The sequence below is a fragment of the Crinia signifera genome, chromosome 2, assembly GCF_055691185.1.
Source record: "Crinia signifera chromosome 2, ASM5569118v1, whole genome shotgun sequence".
In the NCBI taxonomy this organism is placed as follows: domain Eukaryota; kingdom Metazoa; phylum Chordata; class Amphibia; order Anura; family Myobatrachidae; genus Crinia; species Crinia signifera.
In genome coordinates, this window is record NC_139218.1 from 310,370,372 (window position 1) to 310,397,645 (window position 27,274).

The 27,274-nt window shown below is 43.6% G+C and overlaps 1 protein-coding gene across 4 annotated transcripts in view; it reads left to right on the forward strand.

Moving 5' to 3' along the window:
- DGKH (diacylglycerol kinase eta) overlaps window positions 1-27,274 on the forward strand; it is a 248,423-nt gene that overhangs the window by 2,853 nt on the left and 218,296 nt on the right. For 2 of the 4 annotated variants that reach the window (XM_083168928.1, XM_083168926.1), the window contains exon 1: window positions 26,123-26,422. In XM_083168928.1, the coding sequence (XP_083025054.1) occupies window positions 26,153-26,422 (270 nt within the window). In that variant the 5' untranslated portion in view covers window positions 26,123-26,152. Of the gene's footprint in view, window positions 1-26,122; window positions 26,423-27,274 lie in introns of those variants that run through there. The other 2 variants (XM_083168927.1, XM_083168925.1) reach the window with 2 other exon arrangements.

The window sequence follows — 27,274 nt, forward strand, 5'->3', positions numbered from 1 at the left end:
GCCTTCTCCCTATAGCGAGAACAGGACCGGGTTGATGAAACGGCCCTTTCACACAGCACAGAGACCCTTTGCAGCAGCGGATGTGCCACAGAACTCTGTTGGACACACTTGGGTCCCGCTGTGAACCATACAGGTCTCCATTGCCTCTGGGAGTTATGGGGCCTACACATGTAGTGATAAAGGGCTCTTTCTAAGTGACCTGATTTAATTTGATTAGATTGCTTAGAAATTAAACACACCGTGTGTGTGGGGACCATAGGGATAGCCATGTCCGGCTCTGCGCTTCGCTATCGCCAGGAGTTGTATAACTAGACTGCTGAATATATCTGGTCAAGAGACTGAACGTTGCTTGTGTTTTGTGTAATGGGCGATAGCGATCTGCGTTAACTTGCTTAACTTAAATCTCCTATTTTACCTAGCATGCTGGTTCTACATCTCCTGGTGGTAGCGAAGTGCGGGGCTGCGCATCCCTATCGCTATGGGCTCTGCACACACAGCGATGTGTTTTATTTCAAAGTGATCTATTCAAATGAAGTTAGATCGCTTAGAAAATAGCCCTTATTGCTATGTGTGTAGGCCCCATCGCTGGCACTTTCTGAGTGATCTAGATTCAGGGAATCTCTCATGCTAAATCTCTGGCACAAATCTCGTGTGTAGGCCCAATAACTTTAAGCACTCTGGCACATAAAGGGTTTGTTTAAACCTCTAGTAGCAGCCCATATGTGATATGTGTCAGTATTTGTTCTCTTCACTACTCCGAATCTTTCATAGACTTGTGATATTTTGGTGATGAAAGCAGCTATGCTTGGCTTTCAGAAGCACGGTAGAACAGGACTTCATTGTATTTCCTATTGAGCTTCCCAATATGAAATACAATAATCTGCAGGAAAGCTAAGGATGTACTGTAGCTATGTCTAGAATTGAAACAGTTTGTGTGTGTGTGTGTATGTATATATCTCTCTCTCTCTCTCTCTCTCTCTCTCTCTCTCTCTCTCTCTCTCTCTCTCTCTCTCTCTCTCTCTCTCTCTCTCTCTCTCTCTCTCTCTCTCTCTCTCTCTCTCTCATCTAGATAGATAGATAGATGGATAGATAGATAGATAGATAGATAGATATATATATATATATATATAGAGATAGAGATAGAGAGAGAGATATATATATATATATATATAATATATATATATTCTCTATCTCTAACTAGAAGAACACAGCGGCGGCACTCGGAGACTCGTGGAAAAACAACTTTATAAAATCATCAAGCAGGTGCAAACAAAGACCTTGGTCTTTGTTTGCACCTGCTTGATGATTTTATAAAGTTGTTTTTCCACGAGTCTCCGAGTGCCGCCGCTGTGTTCTTCTAGTTATCTACTGTGTATTGGAAGGCACCGGAGCAGAACAAGCATCTGGGACTGAGTGCCGGTCCGCTCCACCCCGCTCTCTATATATCTATATATCTCTCTCTTTAAGTGTCAATTTTGCATCACAAGAGGGTATGGGTAGTTGTGATCCACATTTGGGGTGGGATGTAATGCCGCGTCAATTCGGCGGCTCTGCGGGATGCTGGCTAAACTTACAAGGCATGGTTTGGTACTTGTTTCCTAGAACGTCGCCCACGATTTCCATCGTATGGGCTCCTAAAAAGCTCATCGCATCGCATCCCCCTGGAATATTGCGGAATACTATGCAATTCGATTTTTAATTGTACAAGCACCCATGCCATGAGATGTGATGGATGCTTACAATGAGATGTAACCCCCAGTATCCACGCTATCCCGAAGCGTGGCGAGCGCAGCGGTACGCGTCCTCCGACCTTTTCATACCCCCACTAAACACGTCGGTGTGGAGTTGATTTTAAGATAGTGTGGTGAGCGCACACGGATTACTTTACATGTTATCTCTGAGCTCGCCACACTATCTAAATTCAACTCCACACCGACGTGGATAGTGGGGGTATGAAAAGGTCGGAGGACGCGTACAGCGGCCCCTCGCGGGGCTCGCCGCGCTTCGGGATGGCGTGGATACTGGGGGATTACATCTCATTGTAAGCACCCATCACATCTCATGGCATGGGTGCTTGTACAATAAAAAATCTCATTGCATCCCATTTGCTGGCATACTATGCAATATTTAATTGTACAAGCATCGCACACCACTAAATAAGGTACACAATGCCATGCGATGGGTGCCATGCTAGGAAACAAGTACCCATGGTTTTGCTTTGTAAGTGATTGCCCCTTTAAAAAAAAAAAGTCAGAGTTCATCCAGCATCCCATACTGCAGCTGCATTACATCCTGCCCGTGATATCACTATGTAGCATGATTGTATTCTTCATCTGTAGAATGCATTTGGAGTAACCCACATAAAAGAGATAACAAAAAGCAGTTGCAGGAATTGGATGCACACATTATTTTCTTTATAAATTGTTGTTGACACGCACACACACCTTAATATTGGCTTGGAGATTACATAAATTCATCATATCTATTAATCCCCATACACAAGCTGTGTGCTGAGCGAGGCAAAGCCCCACGATCTAGCGGGAAACCCAGTGCAAGCACTGTCTACCTCTGCGGGTGCCATCTAGTCACATCACTTAGAAATGGGGCTGAAATCGCCCCATGTGTATGCCCCTTTACTGTCATTGCCATTGTTACATTATTGCTTTCAGATAGATCAGATGAAGGGCCACATTTATCAAAAAATATTTGCGGCTAAATCCCTGAAAAAAAAACATGTTTTGGGGGTTAGCCGCAAATATTAAAGGTGCCCATACTCTGAGGCGATTTAGTCCGATTTCGACCAATCGGCCTGTTAAATCGGACCAAATCGCCTCTCCCTGACATGCTGTCGGGTCCGATGCACGGTCCCGTATGCATCGGACCAGACCGGGTGGTCGGACCTGCTGCCCGTCCGTCCACCCATCCTGGGATCTCCCTCCTGGCGGCGAGGGAGGCGGGAAGCAGGGACGGTCCTGGCAGCTTGCCATGGTATCGGGTGACGAGACGTCGCAGCAGTGTATGGGCACCTTAACTTTCACCTACTGTACCAAAGGGGGACTGCAGCAGGAATTGTATCGCCTTGTATATATGCGTTTTGTATTGCAGCTGAGAACAATAGGCCATGGCAATCCAGAGAAGGCTGGCTTGGGAGGTCTCCATCTGTATATTTATACAGTACATTTTAACAGGGTTGATAAAAAAAAAAAAAAAAAAATTGTGCTTCCTTTTTTACACCTCCTATATTTGGTGTGAGCGGGAAAAAATACTTGCTATATGTAAAGGAGCTCAGCCTTAGACTATAATTAAGATATGATTACTTGCAAAGCTATTTATATACATGGATATGGCTTCTGTTGTAGTCATAGCTCTATATTTGAACTGTTTTCCCTAGTATCTGTAACGTAGTAGGAAGATTACTAATAAATGTAATGTGTAAGCAGTAGTATTTTTGCTGATGTAGGTCTGAACTCGTCAGTATATGAACAATTAAGTGTGGTGTTAGGTGCATGTTGGCACATGCCTCCTTGTGCCCCATAATTGATTGATGCAAACCATCAGGTGGTGGATCTCTCCAGTCTCCACCAGGTAGTTCTTTCCATTGAGTTGTACAGATGATCAATGGATTGATGTCTGATGATTGTGGAAGGTAGAGCCTTATGCCCTGGCTCTTTTGATCTTGTTAAGCGTGGATCACTCGGCACACAGCGATGCACTAGCGCTGTGTGCTGAGCGATCTGTCATAGTCAGCCACCCACAGCCGATTATTGTAAACTATATCGGCCATGGCCTCGTCTAGTGTGTGTATGGGGCTTTATACTGCTTGCAGGATCTAGTCAGGTGATGGCTATGTGCGCTTCGCCATTGCAGGGGGCCATACATATAGAGCGACCTGTGCTTCATTTCTAAGCAATCTAGACAGATCGCTAGAAATGGGGCTGTAATCGGCCCATTTGTATGGCCCATTAGCGTAAGCTAAATTCACGTCCCTGGCACCATTCCAAGAGTTTACTAGCCCTGTGAATTATAACCCTTTTCCACTAGCAGAAATAACCGGTAACTTCCGCGGGGATGAGCAGCAACCCGGGGTTTCTGGTAGTGGAAATGCTCTCTTGTCAAATAACTCTGTTTTGGATTCCCCTGCAATCCAACCCAGGTAATAACCAGGGTTAAACCCAGGATGCTACCGGGTCGAGGGATAGTGGAAACGCTCCCAAACCGGTATATTTAAAAAATAGAGGTGATTGGAGCTTCTGGGATATTTTTATGTGCATTTTGGGGCAGTACGGACGGTGTAATGGTTAGCATTACTGCCTCACAGCGCTAAGGTCATGGGTTTGATTCCCACCATAGCTCTAACTGTGCAGAGTTTGTATATTCTCCCCATACGTCCATTGGTTTCCTCCAGGTACTCCGGTTTCCTCCCACAATCCCCCCCAAAAAATATATACTGGTAGGCTAATTGGCTCCCAACAAAATTAATCCTAGAAAGTCTGTGTGTGCGTGTACATGTGGTAGGGAATATAGATTGTAAGCTCCACTGGGGCAGGGACTGATGTGAGTGTTAATATAAATATTCTCTGTAAAGCGCTGCAAAATATGTGTGTGCTATATAAGAAACTGTAATTACAAAGAAATAAAAAAAAAATTGTACATCTCTATATATCTCTCTGTAGGTGGCCATATATCAGAAAGACAGTGCACCCAATCATACAATCTCAATGAGTGGCCATACATCAGAAAATCCGGTTTTACAATCACGATTATGTCCAACTTTCCCTTCAACTCCCCAGAGTCATTGGTGGTTTTTGGACACACCATGAACATACAATCAGTCATACAACCAGTTGAGATTGTACGTTTGGGTACAATATCTTTCTGATGTATGGGGGCCTTTTTCAGATGGATTTTGTGCACACAATCATACAATGCTGACCCTGGGGGATTGGTACTCTGATCTGACCTGATGAACGTCAGATCAGTTGGGATTGGGAGCAGATTGCATGTGCTTTTAAGCACATGCAATTTGTCTTTAGATGGCTCCTACAACCAGAGTCATGTGACACTCTTTCCCTGGCTAGCAGAGAAGAGAGGTGCAGTGAAGATGCTGGGAGCCACAGAAGTTTCCAAGCGGCAGACCGGTGGGTGGCTGAAGAGAGCGGTGGTCATCCTTTTGCACAATTCTGTCACTACTATCATTTTGATCCCCTATTTAAATGAAGCTTCAATCATACAATCATGCAGCAGATGGGTTGTATGACAGATTGTGAGTACACTGTGTGTCCAAAAACCATCAAGGACTGCCAGGAGTTGAAGGGAAATTGTACACAATCGTGGTTGGGAGACCGGTCTTTCTGATGTATGGCCACTTTATCGATCTACTCTATCTGCTGCAAAAGCGCAATTTGCATTATTATACCATCATCACTATTCTGCATCAATGCCCAGCACAGTGTTGAGTCATGAACTCATGCCGTTTTATCATTATGTTGCTCATCATGAAAAGACAATGACTGATATTACTTCATGCAATGTTTTGCAATAGGGAAAGTCTGCATGATTACCTGCCAGTCACTGTCTAAATATATTCCTACATTACATTGTTACTAAGAATAAACTTTAGGGATGTGACTCCAAATTACCGCAAAAGTGAAACCACTACAGGGCTTCTCTTTTGCAGTTATTGGGAGTCCCTAAAGTTTATTCTTAGTAACAATGTAATGTAGGAATATATTTAGACAGTGACTGGCAGTTAATCATGCAGACTTTCCCTATTGCAAAACAACACTGTCTTTTCATGCCTGGCGCAGACGGAGGGGGGAGGACGGCTTTGCATATCGCAGAGCTATGCAAAGCCGTCCTCCAAAGCCGCTCATCTGCTGGTAATACCAGCAGATGAACGGCTTTCCCGGCAATGTTGCATGAGTGCTCAGCACCGCTCATTGCCGGAGTATACACCACTGGGCGGCTTTGAGCTGAAGGCCGCTCAAACTGGGTGTTTTGAGCATCTTGTTAATTTTCAGGGGAGTGGATGACTTTCCTTAGCAGGGCGCTATGGAAAGCAGTCCACTCTGCTGCTCATCTGGCAGCGATAATGCGGGATAGCGCATCAGTGCTCACTGATCATTGCTGCACGTCCCCCCTTGGGCGACTTTCAACCCGTTTAGCCCCCAAGGGACATGTTTCAAGCCATTGAAATAGAGCTGTTCAAACTGCCCAAAAAACGGCTTTAACACGTGTAGGACTCTGCTTTTTAACCGTGTTGAAATACCGGTTAACTTTAACCGGTAAATCAACTTTGTCACTTTCACATTGCAGCCTTAAACGTTTTAAAATGGAAAAAAAAACGGCAATATACCGTTTTAAAAGTGCGATGTGAAAGGGGTATTACATTTATGTTGTATAAACACATGCAATACACACAAATATATTTTATTTACCCATGAAACAAGGTTTCAAAACATGAGACTAAGGGGGGTATTCAGACTTTTGCGTTAGGTAGTTTTAAGCGTAATCTGTTCACTTTTTTTTATTTTTTCGAATGCGAACTCTCATCGGGTATTCAAACTTTGATTTTTTCACAAAGTCGTTGTTTGCGATGTTTGAAAGTTTAGTTTCTTTCGACCTTATTTATGTGAAAACTTTTTTTTTTCACATTTTTCCACATTTCACTTTTTCGTAATATCAATGTCCTTTTCACTTTTGAATGTTTTCTCTTATTCACACTTTTTAAACGAACTTGTTTTCACACTTTTTTCGGTGTATTTACGGGATTCTGTTTGCGCTTTTTTTCTGCCGCGTTAGCATGTTGCATTAGCATTCTCCTCTTTATTTGTTCATATTTGTTATATTCGTTGGTTCCTTTAAATGTATTTGTTTAATTTTTCCCATTATTTTTACCAGAATGTATGTTACTGAATATATATTTAATTTTAAAGTAATATTATTTTTCTCCCATGATGCTCTGTTCTGACATGTGATCCATTTTCAAACCCAGAATGCAGTTCTTCCCTTGTTTAGACACTCCTGTTTGAGACTTCAGGGAGTTCACAGCATCGTGCAGTCTGCTGATATCTATCGAAAGGATTGCAGTCCGCAGTCCGTGCACGAAGTACTGCTCCCTCTTTGGAAAATGGCGTCTAATCACGAGGAGCGAAAACTTATATAGACTGCGTAGGGCAGAAATGCCTCTTTTCACCTTCACCTCTTTTCACCTTGTTGGTCAAATTTCACGGGTGAAAAGCTTTTCACTTTTCAAGTCTGAATACACGAAAACTTTTCATAAGTGAAATCAATTCACATCGCGAATTACCCGAAAAATAAAACACATCGCATTTTATTACATATATACACTTATCGGACATCTCTGAATACCCCCCAAAGTGTTTTATCTCAGGCACTAAATTTGAATGCTAGCCAGTTACATGTCATGTCCCCTGTAGTGCCAGTCACATATCATGTCCCCTGTAGTGCCAGTCACATATCATGTCCCCAGTAGTGTTTAAAAAAAAAAAAAAAATACATTCTGGAGACTATGGTTTTTTAAATCATTTGGATATGGGATATTCAACCTGTATAAGCAACTGGGTTTATTGTGATAGAAGGCTTACAATTCTTATTGTAATAGAAGGCTTAAAATTCTACTATTTTTTTTATTTCAAATTGGTTGTCTATTTATTTAATTTTACTTTTATAACACACTCCTGTGGTTACAGCCATCTTCAGTAGGAAATGGGGAAGAGCGGTACTCAACCCGGCTGGGGACATGTAGTCAATGCAACAGCTGATCAGGAGCAACAACCATTCTAGTCAGCTGCAGTGGTCATTACATACCTCCCTAGGACAGGTATGTTAGCTGGAAATTTGGAAGAGTTAGAAATTTCTTGATGCCTAAGGCAGCCACAACTTCATTTACCAAGAAGCTAAATAGAGGTGGCATTCACACTTTCTGTGCAGTTTAGATTGTGTTGTAGTTTAACATGAATAAACTTGTTGTAGTGGATATGTTCAATTTCAGTCTAAAACACAATGTAGCTGCAATGCGTAGTTCTGACTTGTTCAGTAAGTTAATTATCTCTAAGCTTCAATGTTTCAAAGTTTTGAAATGATCCCATAAATCCGTTGTGGGTGAAACCTCTCTTTACAATGCTTTCTGTGAGATCAGACACTAGTGCTTTTATTACATGAGCATCACACAATGTGCTTCCTCATAAGATCATCTTGTTGTTCCACACATGAAAGGCATACCTTCCTGTCTTGCCAATTGTGTATTATATTAGGAGGTTCTGCCCATCCAGAGTCCAATAACAATGGGGCTTATGCCTGGTACACACCAGAACGATCCTGATTGTTAGTAGATCGTTAGCAGACTGTGCGATGGTCACACGATCTGTTGGAGCACACGATCTGCATCCGATCCCAATCCAATCTGAGTCTGTATCTACTTGAATGGATCTTTTACAGATCCTACCTGTTGCAGGTAGGATCTGTAAAACAACCGAACGACAGCGGGGACGCGCATCTGATTAGAATTGGATCTAAACATGCAAAAACATGCCCAATCTACATCCAGTCTATATACAATCGGTTGGAATTGGATCCAGATTGATGGGATTGAGCCCTAAGCGTTCTGGTGTGTACCCTACATAAAGCAAGTACTGTATATAAGGAACACAACTATATTAAAAACTGTTAAAAATTTTAATTATGTTATGGCAATGCTTGGGTGGGCGCGGTTTAACACTCACAGGCCTGATTTTTTTTTTTTTCGGGGGGGGGGGTGGGGGGGGGGGTGGGGAGGAAGGAATCATTCATTCATCAGAAATCTTAAAGTCTTACACAACTATTAATTATAGTAGGCTGTTAATTGAAAGATCCTTATTCAAGTTCTCATTGTGTTGTGTGTGGCTGCTAGGGCCTCATTCGTAGTCACATAGTGCAAAGTACTAATGTTCTGTACTTTTGCACATGTGCTGGTTCATGACCATTGAGTCACGTGGCCAGCCAATGGTGTCGCAGGTGTTGTCTCCTGCTACACTACCAAACTAACTGTTTGTTGTTAAATAACCACCATGAAGGTGCAGCTGCATCGGATAACAATCAAACTCACAATTTAAACCATATATTTTTAATTAAATCAGATATTAAACATAATCTAGGGTGCACCCCGTCATGAGATATCACATATACAGACACAATATATAAATGTATTATGTAATACTCCTAGTGATGAGGCATAAAGTATATTGTAAAAGTCTAGATGAATTTGGACTGAGGCTGTGTTATAGGCACTAATACTGTAAGTCACCAATCTGATTGATGCAGTCCCACTTTTATATTACACCGTTCCCACTGATCAGTTGATACAGTGTTTTTGACGTAAGGCCTTCCTTCTTCCAAAGACCTGCTCTCCACTTCTGTTTAGGGCAGCATCCCTCCTTGACAGGAATAATTATTCTGTGGATTGTGGTGTTCGCATACCACAGTTGTTAATACAGTCACTGGCAGGGGCGTACCTAGACATTTGTAGGCCCCATAACAAAACTTTGTAAGGGCCCCCTATTTTGCAACTGATGGTAATAAATGTATATAGCACATATAACTTAGACTGTAAAGATGGGCCCCCTTCAGCTCTTGGCCCCATAGCAGCTGCACCCCTTGCACCTATGGTAGTTACGCCCTTGACAGTCAGGTCAATATATATTGGGACATCGACACAATTCTCATATTTTGCACTCTATACAGCACCACAATGGATTTGAAATGAACCAAACAAGATGTGTTTTTACTGCAGACTTTTAGCTTTAATTTGAGGTTATTTACGTCCAAATGAGGTGAACGGTGTAGGAATTACAACAGTTCCTATATGTGCCTCACTTTTTAAGGGACCAAAAGTAATGGGACAAACTAAAAAATCCTAAATCAAAGCTGAAAGTCTGCAGTTAAAGCAGGTCTTGTTTGATTAATTTCAAATCCATTATGATCCATTATGATGATAGAGCCCAAAATATGAGAATTGTGTCGCTGTCCCAATATTTATGGACCTGACTGTATATTGCAACCAGAGTTCAGGGTGCAATGGTGATAAATAGTGGTGACCGCTATCAGCACATGGCTCAAATATAATACTGTATGTTTCTCCGCCTCAGAGAATACTCGGCGGCTTCCTCACATACTAATACCATTAGCACAGTAGGTTAAATCAAATTCACCAAGGTACCCATTTGCAGCCCAGCAAACTGGTCTGAATCGGGCCCTGTAATCGCTCCCTGTGCTGCCTAATATGAAATAATGTGCAAATGGCAAATGATGGAAATTAATAGCCAGATCTTGTGCTCCTTTTTAAACATGCATATCCAGTCTAAAATAGGCTCTAAACCAATCTTTTAGGTTCATTGTGTTGTAGGCAGCTGAAAGTTGTAATGAAAAGACATACATCTTACAGTATAATGTAAAGCTTGGTACACACGACCAGGTTGTGCGACAGGTATTCATTCCGATATTGGAACGCATCCTCATCAATAGGGATTGCTGGGGACACTGGCATAATGTTGGTAAAGGCTGGAACAATTACCATTCAGTCCTTCATTACCATGCATTAGGTACAGGGGCAGCCAATCAGTCCTCGAGCCCTACCACCCGTTAAAGTTTTCTAGGTCTCCTCAAAGAATCCTAAGTAATTAGCGCCACCTGTGGATCTTTTTAAATGTGTCCTTGAGTAATGAGTATATCTGTGCTAGGCGGTCTGGAAAACATGAACTGTTGGTAGCTCTTGATAACGGGAGTTGGATACAACTGCATTAGGATATTGTCAGGTTTGATGTGCAGCACATCAAGGGCCTGATTCAGGTTCACACTTACCTTTCCAAATTTGTGGGTCCGATGTGCAGGTCTGCGCATGCGTAACGGCGAAAATACACATGTGCAGACCCGCTGTGAGCAGGGGTATATCCTATGGGAACGCCCAGCTGTGGGTGTGCCCAGAAAAAACGCTGGACATCCCCATGAGGATGCAGGCGTGTTGAAGCCTGCATGGGTTGAGCACGTGACGTCCGCGTCCGCTCTGTATTTGGACATCTCCGAGACAAGTAAGTCAGTCTCGACTGACTTTTAATTGCAAACAGGGAAAAAAATAATTCAATGGTTGGCGACCATCTAATGATTTTTCACCTACATGTGAATGTACACTGCTTAGTGAACGGACCTGAATCTGGCCCCAAATCTGATATCATTGCCTGTTGGCATATGGCTGGCACACTGAGCGATGTAGGCAATATATCAGTTCGATCGGATGGCATGTAGGAAACAATACAGATGAGAGAGGTATTGGTACCAGGAACTCTCACCTGTGCCTTTTTCAATGTAATTCCTCCTGGGAAAAAGGTCATTCAGTTGTGACTAATGTAGTAGTAGAAGTATGGCAACAGAGCATATAATGAAAAGGAGTATGAAGAAATGTCTATGTAGTATGTATCCCAGAGCTACAGAGATTAGGAGGTTATTTAAACTATAAGAAGAAATAATTTTTTTAAAATTTTTATTTAATCCAGAATCCTACAGTAACTTGCCTCAAAACTACTGATGCATCTACTATAGAGTCATTCTTGGGTATATTACAAGTCAAAGAGGTAGAGAATTTTCTATGTTCACAATTCCTTACGTTTTGTACTTCTATTTGACATCTAGGGGTATATTTACTATATTGTGGGTTTATAGAAGTGGAGCTGTTGCCCATAGCAACCTATTCAACAACATTTTATTCTAAAAGGAGCTACATAAAAAAGATTAATCTGGTTGGGGTCAAAGAATCTTAAATGTTTTTTTTTAGGAGGAGCGAGATTTGATACAGGTGATATTCTGGCAGATTGTGGAACTCCAAAATTGTTTTTTTTTTTGGGGGGGGGGGGGGGGGGCACTCTTTAATGATTTCGTAATCGTCATTAAAGAGTGCCCCAACAAAAAAGTATTTTTTTTCCTTTCCTTTAAATACTTACCTTACTCTCAAGGATGCACCTCCACGTTTTTTAAACTATTAGGGAGGCTATTCTATTTCTCTCTTCTCATTAAAATAACTGTGGAAACGTTTATTCCTTTCAAAATGACACCAATAATTTAAACCTGTGCACTGGTCCACTCCCCCATCCCCAAAAAATGAAGATTGTGGAATTCCTTGCCAGGCATAGACATGCATAATATGGTCGAATGACTGTCCGTTTGCACAATCCTTTTCCGGATTTACAACGGATCTCATTTCTGGTGAATGACCTGTATATTCAATGCTGATCAGGCAAGATATGATGGCGAACAGTGCCTTTTGCTTGCCATCATAGCCTGTCTTCAGTATTTAATGGACCCCCCCCCCCTTGCCATTTCCACCTCGCTATTTCTAAAAAAGGAGGTGGAAATGGCGAGTGCAACCGTCAAATCAGCAAGGCTCACGGCGATATGCAGCGGGCTTGCTGCATTAGCCGCAAACCTCGCCATTTAGGGGAATCACCGTAGAGTCCCTAGGAAAATAGAATAGGGTGAGCGTCCGGCGAGGGGGTTAAACGGCGATCCTCACCGAAACCAAGCCATCCTCGCCATAAAACCCCCCTCGTCGGCCGCATTGAATACACCCCATATTACAATTAGTATTTCACTATAAACTATTCACTATTGGCGGGTGCTATAGTATTATGACATGTCTAATATTTTGGGTACATGCTCATTTTGCGTTTAGAACTTTCAAACACTTGTAAGTTGTCTAAATAGCTGTCCAGACTTAACTTTGCAGCTCAAATCACCTTAGATCCACTACAGAAGCCTGGTAATGTTTCTTAAATTTAATGGGCATTTGTCTACTGAGCACCATATGCCTGGACCAATTGAAGCATAAGATATTTTAAAACATCTGTCATTTTATATTATACATATGTCTAACTGTAATGTAAAACATGCTTGTTTTGTCTCCAGATACATAGTCTATTATATACCTGGGCATACTGTAATAAGTTCTATAGGTATCTTAAGGCCCCCATACACTACGCGATTTGGCCCCGATTTCACCCGATTCTGGAGGATTGGGCCGAGAAATCGGGTGAAACTGGGCAAATTGCGTAGTGTATGACATCCGATCTGATCCGATGCGCGGTCCCGTGTACATCGGATCAGATCCGGATGTCGGACGGTCTGCACATAAGATTAATCATGTGCAGCCTTCCGGGGGAGTGACAGGAGCAGGCTGGGGGCGTGGTCCGGTCCTGGGTACCTGTAGGTGCAGGCTGTAATCTGTATTGTGCACTGGGAGAGCCTCAGCCTCTTCAGATGTATCGGCGCTGCGGCAGGCAGGGTCAGGAGCGGGGACCGCAGATGCAGAGAGACCGGGTGCGCGGCGCGAGAATAGAAACCATCCTATTCAAAAGACTGGGCAATCAGCGGCCGCCCAGTCCTTTGAATGGGATTTCTGCACCTACAGGTACCCAGGACCGGACCCCGCCCCCAGCCTGCTCCTGTCACTCCCCCGGCCGGTCCCCACTCCCATCCTGCCGCTCCCCCTTCCCCGCCTGCAGCTCCCCGGATTTTTCATGTGATAAATCGCAACCGATTTATCACATGTAAAATATGGCACATCAAGTGCCAAATGTGCCGGGGAAGCTCAGGGTAAATCGGGGCTGACTTGTCCTTAGGACAAGTCGCCCTAGTGTATGGGGGCCTTTATTGCTAAGCAAAACAAATACACATTGTATCAACTTCTCATTTTTTACTGGAATATATTTCCTGGAAAACCCAAAGAACATTCCGCTGTTTTTCTAGCCAGGGCACTGTTCTCCTGAAGATTAATGGAGATATGTAATTTCAGCTTGGCAAACCATATGGCAGATCCCTCATTAATGTAAATTTACAGACAGAAATTGCAGAAAGGCGAAGACCCATATGCTTTTTTATTTAAGCAGTTTTGCTTAAAATAACAAAGCAAACACTCATTTTTGCTTACTATTTTTACTTTTTGGACTTGTTTGTGCAACAGATAAATATATAGATATAAAATCACCTAGGTTGTGAAGTTGTTGGTACAGGTACACCACCGATTTCCCGGCATCATTGGTTCCAGTGCCATGTCGGATTATCGATTTGCCGGTTTATAGAAGGATTTCTAGTTTTTACTAATTTTGCACCTTCAGTACATTTCTAAAGCAGTAAATAGTCAAATATATGCTACAGCATAATATTAATGAATGAATAAACACAGAAGTGTATGCAAAACCGTTTATTACAGTGTACTATGTGCTGTATAAGCAAAACAGGTATCAGGTATATTTTGAACAAACATTAACAGTAAGTGCAGTATGAATGAAGTCTTGCTGGGACCTTGGACGCCATATCAGCCCCACTGCTGCCTGCTGTGTCACCTGCGGGATCCTTGGAAGCTGTACCCAGTGGCACTTGCTCATGCTGTGTGTTCTGCCGATGTCCGGTACTTGCTTTGACCTCAGACACCATGATGCTTCCTGTGTCACCTGCAGTGTCCACGGAAGCTGTACTCACTGACACTTGCACCTATTGCGTGTTACGGCCATGCACAGAAAGTGTTCCGGATTAAAAGAGTTCATCAACCTCTTTTAGGGCCTTATTCTGGTCGGTGCGGCCGGATACGATTATGCGGCCAGGACCGTGCGTGCGAAACCCCGCCTTCCATACGGATCGCCAACTCCGTCCGTACGCGGTAAGAAGCTGGCCGAACGGACCGCACGTGTATTTTACACGGAATACGCCTCCTCCATCTAAGGGAACCTCCCCCATCATTAGATGGTCGCAGACCATCGAATGCAGGACCGAGTGCTCCACCAGCTCCCGCAACTTCAGACCACACGGACATTTTTCCGTGCAAAAGCTGGGATCTGGGCGGGCAGCTGACATCCGGCGATGTCATATGTCCGCCCCCTACACGTGCGTCACGGCCGCATTACCATACGTACGCCCAGTGTTTGCATGGGAACGCCCATGAAACGCGGGGCGTATGCATATGGTAATGAGCACAAATAGCCCTTCACGCCCCTCTCCACCCCCTGTTCGGAATGTTCACATATCATGCGGGATTTGGCCGTACGCCCCGCTTGCACATGCGCAGAGACGCCTCTGCACATGCGCAGACACAAAACATCGGCGGCCCGAACGCACGCGGATATATCCGCACCGACCAGAATAAGGGCCTTAATCTGGACAATTTACAATTTTGCTTTGTCTGGATTAAAAGAGGTCCCTAAACTCCTCCTTTAATCCGGACAAATCAAATTTGTCCGGATTAAAAGAGGTTCCGGACCAAAGGTTGCCGGAAAAATGGTGGTGTACCTGTACTATTTTGAATATAACAAATGGGCCGTAGGTACAAATGTCTGTAAATGTTAGAGGGTTGCCCAAAATAAGATCTGAAATAATTAGAACAGTCATTCCCAAACTCTGGACCTTATTCTGGTTCACTCTCCGAGGCAAATTCCTTCTCAAATGGGAAAAACCAGGTGCACTGCAGGTGGGGCAGATATAACGTGCCAATAGAATTAGATCTGGGTGGGGTTTTTCTTCAAAGTGAGATCTATATTGCAGTGTAGAAATAAAGCAGACAGTATTTTCCCTGCAAAGAAACAAAATAACTCACCCAGATCTAATTGCACATGTTACATCTGCCCCACCTGCAGTGCACATGGTTTTGAAAAGGAATTTGCCTCTGAGAGTGAACCAGAGAAAGGCCCTCTGTCCTCAAGGCACGCTAATAGTGCAGGTTTTAAGGATATCTAGGCTTCAGTACAGATAGTTAAATCAAAATAACTGAGGTACTATTTCAATTTAAGCATTGCACTCACTAAAACCTGGACTGTAAGGCTGGGTACACACTTATAGTTGTATCTGCAGTTTAAATGAGCTGCAGATCTATGTATATGTTGACGGATCAAGCAGCATGTTGTCCAGAAGTCACAACTGGGCGGGTGCCCAGTTGAGCTATCAATCACTGCCTTCTCCTGCAGCGGGTGTACGGGTGGTTGGCGGATCACCCACATGCACAACACAATGTGCTGATATAACTTTAGATATCTTGGGCATTAGCTGCATTGCATAGATGACATGATATGTTTGTTAACATTCTCCAATATATTGCTGGTACACACTGGCCGACGGCCATTCAGTTGAACATCTGATATTGCCCAAGACTGTACACTGCATTAGTGTGTCTTGAGTACTGAGGTTGGGAATGACTAAACTAGACAAATGGACTCTTATGCTATGCACTAAAAGTAAGCCAAAATATTTTGATTGTTCAAAAAAACTCTAAAAACAATCTTTTAAGCTGGGTACACACCCAAAGATTTGTGTCCAAGCTGTCCGGTGGTAATTCTGGTAATCTAAAGCATGGGAGTAAATGACAAAGGACTATTTGCTCCCAAACACTGGAAAACAGACAATGGTTGTTAAGATAAATCTGTGACAAAAACGATTGTTTCGATTAAATTTTATAACTTTATCAGCGTTTGAGAGCAACTGATTGGTTGTCATTTGCTCCCATACTGTATACTACCAAATCTTTGGATGTGTAACCAGCTTTAGACTACACTGCAATATAAATAATTATACATTGCCAATGGGCCTTCCTAGATGGAAGATTGCTGTCAATGCCAATTGTAAACAAATACTTGTTTCTGTCCAAGCGTAAGTGAAAATAAGTGTTTAATGATTTTCTTATTAAATAACATTCACCTAAAAAAATACAGTAAATACAAGAGAACATATTTCCAATTATTTTAAGGATCAAGCTTTATATAACCTGCAGCTTAGTTATTACCCTCCATTTAAATCTGCTGTTGACCATTAACCTATTGATATTGGAGTCATTGATTGGAACATTGTAGTCCTTTAGTAATACAATTGTGTTTGTAATGGACACCGCAAATAATCATATTATGGTTTCTGAATTAATGATCTTCAGGCAGGGAGCAACCCCCCCCCCCCCCCCCCCCAATTAAATTACAAATTGCAACATGGTTCCTATGCTTTTAATAACCTATATCCCTTTCAACTGCTTTTCTCCTTATTAAGCTATCATATTTTCATTCTTCAATTTGTCCTGTGTATCCTATCAATGTGGTAACATGTTTAGCTGCACTATGTATATGAAGGAAATCACAGGCCAGTTTAGGTCACAAGACCCAAAATGCATGGAACACCGTAGTAAATGACAGGAAAACATTTGCAAATGCTTCCATTCAAATCCAGTTCCTCATCCTTAAACATGTGGGAGTATATAAAAGGTAGGCAAAGGGCACTTCTGCCTGTTAATACTAAATCCAAATAAAGGTAAAAACATTCATAAAGAACAATGTTTCCCAGATAAGTGAGTGCATTTGCAGAACTCATACACTATTTGTGTTCTATATACAGGCAAGTACTTGGTGCACATTTATTTTGTACAGATGGACAGATGTTACAAAAATGATTAGGCTACGGGTAGTGGCTACTAATTATTAAGAAAAAATGCAGTATTTATCATTTCTATACTACAAACTCACAGGCAGATCCTGGAGGTACTTGCTAAATACAGGACAATCAACTAATATACCCTATTAATACATGTCTAGCTAAGCAATAGTTTATTATATGAAAATGATTAAGCTTCTAATTAACACTTACTCCCAAAAATAAAACAAAAAGAACCCACCTCCGCAAACAATTGTACTTCTCCTTTATTTCTTCTTCCAAGGCAGATCCTTTGAACACTCCTCTCTGTGAATCCGCTATGGCATGTATCCACTGGTTTGTATCTTTAGACTTATGGTAATAATACTTCAGATTTTACTCAATGACATATGAGGAACATGCTCCTTGGTCGCCACTAGTTTGGTTGGTGGTTATAGTTAACTATTGAAAGATAGATATTTTGGACAGAATTTTACAGGTGGTGCATCTGTGCATTTAGTAGTGCCTTGTATATAGATTTACTAAAGCTTCTTAAAAAGTGGTGACGTTGTCTATAGTAACCAATCAGATTCAAGATGACTTCTCTGTTGCATCCTAGTAAATGATGGATAAAATCTGGTTGTTATGGCAACACCCATTCTATTAATGTTCAGAAACTTTAGTTAATCTTGACTTTGACATTTGATGGCAGATACAGTAAGAACCACTTGGCTCATCTAGTCTCTCCCCGCCCCCTCTCTCCTGTACTTTGGTAAAACCCTTGTACTATATGAAATGGGGTACTTACGGATGACTGACAGTCAGAAAGCTAATGTTCACGATACAGATGCTGGCATCCTGAAGGAGGAACTCCCAACAGGGGTCAAGTAACTATTCTTACCTTACAGTAACTTACAGTCCATACAGTCGCTAACATAGCAAATAAAAACAAGTGACAATATTAGCAGCAAAGCCTTGGATGTAGATCATACATATGTGTAATGTCACTGACTAGTTCAAATAAATTAGGAGGCAAGTTCAAATGTAAGGACATGTTATAAAGCGAAGGTAGGAGTACATGTAAACTAGTCAGGTCATCTGGATTATCAGAGCGTTGTACCCAAAATATATGTGGTCTACAATTGGAGGCGGTCAGAAAGAATAGGAAAAATGATGTGGTAGCGTACATACAAACTTGCTGATATTAGATATCTTGTGGGATCTAGAATGCACAACAGGCTGGTAATCTGAAAGTTCTAATGGGGAAGTGCACATAAGAGGCTCAGGTTAAAGGATCAATAGTCAATGGGTAACTGCAGGGGGGGGGATAAAATATTTTTTCCTTCTGTACCTTGCTCTGTAGATCTCACAGGCTTAGCACTGCCTCTGATTAAAAACCCTCCCATGGAGAGGCTGCTGCTGTCCTCCACGAGTTTGAGAAGCATATGATGAGCTCCACCAACCAGAGCATAAGCCTCTCAGCCTCTGACCTCGTGTGCAAAGTCTAATGGGACTTAGTCAACTTCCAGTAATGCACTGCACACTTGTGCACTCTGTGTACCTCAGCTCCTGATGACCAGCACCATTAATCATTGACACATCAGCAGATAGGTGAAGCTGCAGCACTCCCATGCACAAAACTTTTAGCTAAAAAAAAGAAATATATATATTTTTTTGAAAATACATGCCAGCCACAGGGGGGCCCCCCTCCTGAGCCTTCACCTTAATCCGGCCCTGCATCCAGTAAAGGTCTTTTGATGACAGTCGGGATGCCGGTGTTGATATACTGGACACTGGCATTCTGACTGGGATGCCATCTGCTTCTTATTTGAAAGTTTGTATCATGCTCCCCCTTTTCCTTTACTACTCCAAACTATGGGGCAGATGTATGAACTAGCGTTAAGTGCTTATGCTGCACTTAACGCTTGTTAACTGGGACAAAAATTTTTTTTGAAATGTATTGTCAGCGCACCTAACGCATGCTAGGAGGAGCCCTCCGATTAACGCTCTGCGCGGCTGTACCCTTCAATCTCCCCAGCAACTAGCGCTTTATTAAGCCTCCTAGGCTTTAACCCCTTGAGTAGTTGGCTTTGCTGGGGAAAACCCACCACAGATCAAATGAGCCCATACCCCCCACCCTTACCTAACGCCGGAGCTTCCCTGACGCCTGTCAGTCATCACTGACCACGCAGGCAGCAGGCTTGGGGATGTTTCGCGGCGGCTCGGGAGGACTCAGGCGCCTGAACTCTCCCGTGTCCCCCCGAGCCGCCCCGAACATTCACAAGGGGGGGGGCACTCCAGAGGTAGTGACACCACTGGCGAGCACCTACAGTATTACATATTAGTGGTATGCCTGGAAATTTTCCGTGGCAGCGTAGCTGAGCCTGAAAAATTTCTGGGTATACCACCCAAGGGGTTATGCCTCCCCGGCTGCTTTGCCAGCCCAGGGCTAGCGTTGTCCCATTCCGACTGCAGGGCTAGCCCTGTTGCTGGCTCCGGGCTGCGCACAAGATCTTGCGATAATAGTGAGATCTCGCACATGCCCATCTGGCCCTAAACATGTTAAGATCTTTTATTCTTTCCTAAAAAAGTTTTGTGCTGTAGCCGTGAAAATATTTAGTAGCCCTTGTTTGTATACTCTCATGTATTTCTGTCCTGAAGGGGAATATGTAATAATTTTAGAGTTCGCTGTAGGTGTGGGAATGGGGGGTGAACTTTAAAGTTGTAAATGCTTGCCGCTTTAAAAAACAAAACAAAAAAACAACTTACAGGTATTGCCGGAATCTCTGCACCTTTGGTAGATTTGGACCATTGCTGAATTCGGACATGATGACATATGCCCGAAGTTCTGCAGACCTGGATGCCATATTCCAGATTACCTTACCAATGACCCCTTTGTGTGTTCATTGAGAATTTTGAAGGGAAGTAAGATGGTTTAAGTGTACTTAACCCTTTGAGTGCCAAGTGTATTTGGCAAAATTGGTGTGAAAATTGGCAGACAAACATTTTTATTCATCATAATGACCTTTTGATGTTTACCTTTTATATAATAAAAAATATCTCTTTTTTCACAAAACATTTTTTTATTGGATTCAGAAAGTGAGAGATTTGGTAAGAATTCTCCAGTTTTTTTTTAAAGTGACAATCATTTACACCTGGTTTTGCAGTGTAAATGATTGCCGCTTTAAAAAAACCCTGGAGATTTCTCACCAACTCTTACTTTCTGAATCTCTCATCCTATTAAATCTCACCCTATATGACAAATGTGAGCGATGCTGGCATTTGAAGCCGATATTTTGCAGATCTCTTACAGAGCTGTTGGCATTTTTAGCGGATATTTTTGCACATCTCCCACAGAGATGTTGGCACTCAAAAATTTAAACACAGGTGAATAGTAGTAAAACTTTTTGAAATGAATAGGTTTTAGAGCATTTATAGTATCACTTTTGTATTACTTATAGCTAAAATCTTGTTAAGTATTTGCTTGGACATAATTACTTGTTATGTAAGTGTTTTACAAGATTCTAAACTAAGCATTAAGTTTCTAGAAATGTTCTTTTTCTCGCTTGACCTCAGAGTGTACTGTATATTGGCAAACTACAGTACACAACTTTTTATTACATTTTGTGTTTTCTTGGGCAAAAAAGGACCTACTGCTATACGTTTTCTACTTTATTAGCTGGTACTGATTTTTTTACATGTAAATGTAAATCCACGTAGCACTAAACAAATAAACCAATGCAACTAAAATGTAGTTTCTTGTAAATATTTATTTTGTAATAGCTGTTACATAAGCAACCATATGGTGGCAGCACTGAGTATAAATGTTTTAACATAATGTCCTCTGTGTAGACTTTTTTTATATTTATTTTTTTGAAAATCAATTTTCCTTGGTAAGCTCAATTGACAATTGAACGGAGATCTTTCCTATTTGTTTATTTCTTTAAAACCAGAAATAATTAAATTATACTGGATAAATAATTAACACCTTTGCATATGTATTTGTTGTAGAAAAATATCTTGCATGGCCGGGAAGCATGCGTTATCTAATGTTGAAATCATTATTTGTCTCCTATTCTCCCACTGTGCTGTGATGCTACCATGGTACCCAGATTGTCTACTGCATCTAGCAGTTTAACGCATAGCAAGTAAAGGGATGCAACATAAACCATAACTGTTACCAAAAGGGTCCAACATAATGGAGATCAGATGGTAGTTCCAATGAGCAGCGCAAGCTGGATGGAGAACAGATATCTATGTGCACATGACAAAATTGCAGTATTGTATAGCTATGCTACAGACAGAAGTTTGACTACTTTTGACAACTAGTCTTTTTGATCTAATGTTCAAATTGTAAATACTTCACCCTCAGTGGAGGAAACCCTGTAGTCACAGTGAGTAACTGAAAATATTTAATTTTCATGCTGTGTACACACTGTACGATTTAGTGTAATTTTCAATTCGATTTAATTAGATCGAAAATGACACTTAAACGAACAGTGTTCGATCCCGATGCGCAGCCCCGCAATTGAAAGCAGAAATAGACTTGGCAGGCAAGTCAATTTCTGCTTCGGTCTGCCATATTAAAAGCCGTTCCATGCTGCACAATGCAGCTTTCCCTCCTCCCTCTGCCCCCAGTCCTCCCTCCCTCATTGCCTATGCCAGCACCCATTGGGTCAGGCCATGTGCACACGGCATAAGACTACTTTGGGTTTCTTTTGGAAGTTGTATACAATGATACACAGTGTCTTAAATGTTCTACTATTTAAAGTAACCTGAGTTGCGATTAACTCTAAATTTCCTCCCCTTGTAGACAAAATGGCTTGTGTATATTTATGCTAGAGGTATATGGTAATTAAGTCATCATGCATTGGAAGGTCGACATATGAAATAGGTTGACATGGCTAAGATCGACCAGGTTGGAAGGTCAACATGAGGTTCTCACTTTTCTAAGCTGACATGTGCCGACAGGCGGTGTTTCATGCCCTACCATCCACTAGAGCAGTGGTTCCCAACCCTGGTCCTCAAGTACCCCCAACAGTGCACGTTTTCCAGGTCACCCGGCAGCTGCACTCATTATTCAGGCACATTTGAAACGATCCACAGGTGGAGCTAATTATAGCACCTGTGATTCTGTGTGGAGACCTGCAAAACATGCACTGTTGGGGGTACTTGAGGACCAGGGTTGGGAACCACTGCACTAGAGCATGGAGGAATAATAGAATACTGTGCCAAGCAGAGCGTGGCACCATGCCCAAACCTTGGCGAGTGCAGCAGTATGCTTTGACTGTGTCCATGTAGACTACGTCAACATTCTGGACAAAAAAAGGTGAAAACCTCATGTCGACATTGCCATTGTTGACCTAATGCTTGTGTCGACCTTCCAACCCTGTTGACCTTAGCCATGTCTACCTTCAGTGGTCGACAAACTGCATGTTGACCTAATATGGGTCAAGCTAATGACCCATACCCGTGCTAGAAATTTAATTTCATTATAGCCAATTAGTTTTATGACACCGCCATTTGTTCTCATCATTAAAGCTAATTGAGTGAACAGTGATGGACCCAACTGTAAAGGCCCCCATACACTATGCGATTTGTGCACGATTTCACCGGATTTGGATGAATCGGGCCGTGAAATCGGCCCAAATCGCACTTGTAGACATCAAGTCCGACTCGATGCTGGTCACGTGTGCATTGAGTCGGGAGGTTGGGCAGGCTGCACATAAGATTTGCTAAATCTTACGTGTAGCCTGGAGCTGTGCAGGGGACGGCAGTGGGCGGGTGATGCCAGCTAATAGAGCCAGGCAGGGGGAGGCTGTGTAGGGAGCCGGGCAGGCAAGGAAGCTGTTGCGCTCAGAAGTGCCAGCAGGAGCAGGGCGCTGGGCATTAGAAGACGTTGGCTGCCGGGCAGCGTCGGGAGGAGCAGAGAACTTGAAAAAAAAAACCCCGCCCATACAGATGACTAGGAAGCCATTGATTGGCCCGGCGCCCTGATCCTGCTGGCACCGCAACAGCTTCCTTCCTGCCCGGCTCCCGACGCAGCCTCCCCCTGCTCCCTCCGTTGGCTTTATTAACTGGCATCCCTCGCCCACTGATGTCCCCCGCACAGCTCCCTCCTGCAGCTCCCCGGGGACTGCATATGATAAATCCATGCGATTTATCATATGCAAAACTTGGCACATGAAGTGCCTAATCGTGTGTCCCCCTCCCGGGGAGCTGCAGGGGAAATCAGGTCCAACTTGCCTAAAGGAGTTGATTCAGATCTTCCAAAATAATATGACAGTGAAAAGCAATCATTTTGTTTTAAACTGTTCGGGCTGTTTCACACAGTACGGTTCCTGCCGCACGGTGAAATCCCGTACGGTCAGGGAGCCGCGCCGCACTCAGAATTTTATAATGGCAGGGATGGCCACAGCCCGGCAGCCGTCCCTTCCAGTGGGGGGATCCGGCTGCAGCCGTGCGGCCGGGCCGTGGCCGTCCCGTGTGAATGGACACAATAGTGTCCATTCACAACTGCTGAGTGCGGCACGGCTCCCTGGCCGTACGGGATTTCACCGTGCGGCAGGAACCGTACTGTGTGAAACAGCCCTTCTTCTCACAGGCAACAGTTGAAAATATTTAAAAACATATTTGTTTTCCATGACACTGTCCTTACATTTTTTTTTCCTGCCAAATATGAACAGTGAAAGCATTATGCCAAATTCATAGGACCTACTTGTCTATCAGCTGGACTGTCTGCTCATCACAAGAGGCGGATTTCCGGATTACAACATCCATGACCTAGTAGCTGATCTCTGGGTTATAAAAGTTAACAAAAACCGGGATAAACAGCATGTTCACCTTGTGCATAGTTGTGTAATCTAATTTTATATTCACTATAATAGCGAATCCGCCAATAGGAAATACTATTGTTATAGTTTTGAGATGCCACAAAACGACATATTGAAACAAGGCTGGTGATGTTATAGTATAAGTGATAATAGTAAATTAGTCTACACTGTATGCAGAACACAGACTGAAATGACAGGGTGACATCTGTGTTATGTGTGTATATTTTGTGGCGATACATGTAATGGTGACTCTAGATAGGGTATTGCTTGCGTTGTGACATTTAAGAGTGCAATGGTTGTGTGTGTGTGTGTGTATGTATGTATGTGGTGATGAGAGCCATGTGCATGTATTGGGATGGAGATGCATTAGAATGTGTGTTGTATGTGGCGCTGTTGTATGTGAGTGCAATGTGCATGCATTTGGAGGAGATGCATGGAAATGAATATGCATACATTGTTTGCTGTGTTACCTAGACATATAAGTGTAATGTCTGTGTGTATTATACAGTTTGTGGTGATATCCAGTAAGTGGAAGTTCAAATTCTGTGGCAATATGAGAGTGCAGGGATATGTTAGTGTACAGTGCAGGTCAGAGTGCAGCTGGGTTCGGGTGCAGGGGTGGGCACAGCGGGGCACTGTGTGCTGCGGCCGCTGGGAGTGGGACACGGGAGATGGAAGGAAATGCCGTCTGGGCGGGGTGACCAGTGTGTCCGATGCGGGGGGGAGCGGCGACTGGAAGGAGCTGCTGAGAGAGCGGGTACGGGGAGGGAAGGGGTGGCGGTACATCGGGTGTAGAGAAGGGTCGTTCGCGAACGAAGCGGGTCTTTTAAACGGATCCCATAAAAGACTGAGGGGCCCATTTATCAACTAATATCTGCGGCTAAATCCCCGAAAACACCAGTTTTCGGGGGTTAACCGCAAATATTAAGTTTCACCTAAATGTATTAAAGGGGACCGCAGCAGGAATCTCCGATACCTGCTGCGACCCCCCCCCCCCCCTGCAGCCCCGCTGGTCGCATCCCCATAGGTTTCTATGAGGTATGCAAAGCTGCCCGATGTATCAACATCGGGCAGCCCGGCATCGCACCCCTGGGCTATTGCCATTCTGGGATGGCGATAGCCCATTGTAGCCTATGGCTACACATCGCATTGCCCGAGCGGCGGGGTGGTCAGCGCATAACCGAGCATGCGCAGACCCCCCGGCTTCCGGCATCGCAGGGACGGGCTCCTTTCGGAGCCCTGTCCCTGCGCCTGCCAGATGATACATCCCGGCGGTATTGCAGGGTACCGCAATGCGATGTCACTGCCCCGGCATCGCATTCCAATGATAAATGCGCCCCTGTGGGAGCTGCTGATCCCAAAAAAGGTGAACAGTCGTTCTTTTACTTTGTTTCGTTTTTCATTACAATGTATTTGTCTGAGCTCAGCACTGCCACCTGTGGCAGCTGAGATGTACTAACTCTGGAGACTGAGTTCAGTGCTGCTACTGCAAGTAAAAGAAAGAATAACAAGGCTGCTGCTGTTAGGGATGGCCATCGGTGCAGACGCCATCGATGGTTGCCATCGATGGCGATTCGGAACCCAGCCATCGATCAGTGTTTTACTCGGTTATGTATGGTCTTATTTGTTCAGCTCACTGTTTAAAAAAGAAAAAAAAATGGCAATAAATGATTGTAAAACAAATTATGCTTCACTATTCTCAAATTACCCCTTCTTTCAAAGCGAACCGGCGGTCCGTCTAAAAGATACGGATCTTTCGCCGGATAAACCGACGGATCCCAGCTCTCGTTGGTGACCCGTTTTGGCAATCTCTAATCGGGTGGCCGGGCGTGTTACTATATGGAGGGGGTGGTCGGTGTGCAGGCACTGAGAGTAGGAGGGGGCGGTATCGGCGGAAGATGGCGGCTAGGCGCGCCGCTGTGCCCGGCATCTCCACTCTACCTCCCGCCGGCGGGACGGCACTGGCCAGCCTGGCTGACCGCGACTGCTTTCTCTTCTCCCCGCAGGAGTGTGACAAGATGTCCGGGACCGCTATCCTGCGGGATCCCCAAGCCGGGGCAACTTCAGCAACGGCGGCGGGAGACGAGTCCTCTGACAGCGAGGGGGAACACGAGGGACCCCAGAAACTCATCCGCAAAGTGTCAACGTCCGGCCAGATCCGCAGCAAGGTGGGTGCTCGTGTACTGCCGCCTCCACCGGCACCTTCAGCACTGTACACACTACTGCTATTACTGCTGCTCCTCACATGTACAGCTCCTGTCATACATGCAGTATGTACTGCACACAATTCAGCTGCGGTGTTGTTCACTTGTAACCCCTCCTGTCACACATGCCAGAGTATACTATGTACTACACACACACACTGGCTACTGTGTTCACATGTTGTACCACTCCTGTTATACATGCAGTATGTACTACACACACAAACTAGCTGCTGTGCCCCCTGTCATACATGTATTTACTACACACACTACTGTACTCACATGTACCGTTCCTGTCATACATGAAGTATGTACTATACACACATCGGCTACTGTGCTCACATGGACCGCTTCTGTCATACATGCAGTATGTAACACACACACACACACACACACACACACACACACACACACACACACACACACGCTGCTGTCATATATAGTTTATACTGCTTCTGTCATGCATAAGCTATACACGGCACACACCAGCTGCTGACATATGTACACTGTCACATATTGTACACATTACATGCACTCAGCTATTTCTATGACCTCATGTGTACACTGTCACCTGTACATAAATGCTGCACACACACACACACCCCAGCTGCTTTCCTCTCCCATTGTACACTGCTGCATATCATGCATACACTGCACACACACCAGCTGCTGTCACCTGTGGATTCTCAGGATGATCTAAATGTACTTGTACGATGTTGTCATGTATAATTCATAGGTTCTCAAACTCTGTCATCAGGACCCCGACAGTGCATGTTTTCCAGGTCTCCAGAATCAAAAGTGTAATAATTTGCTCCACCT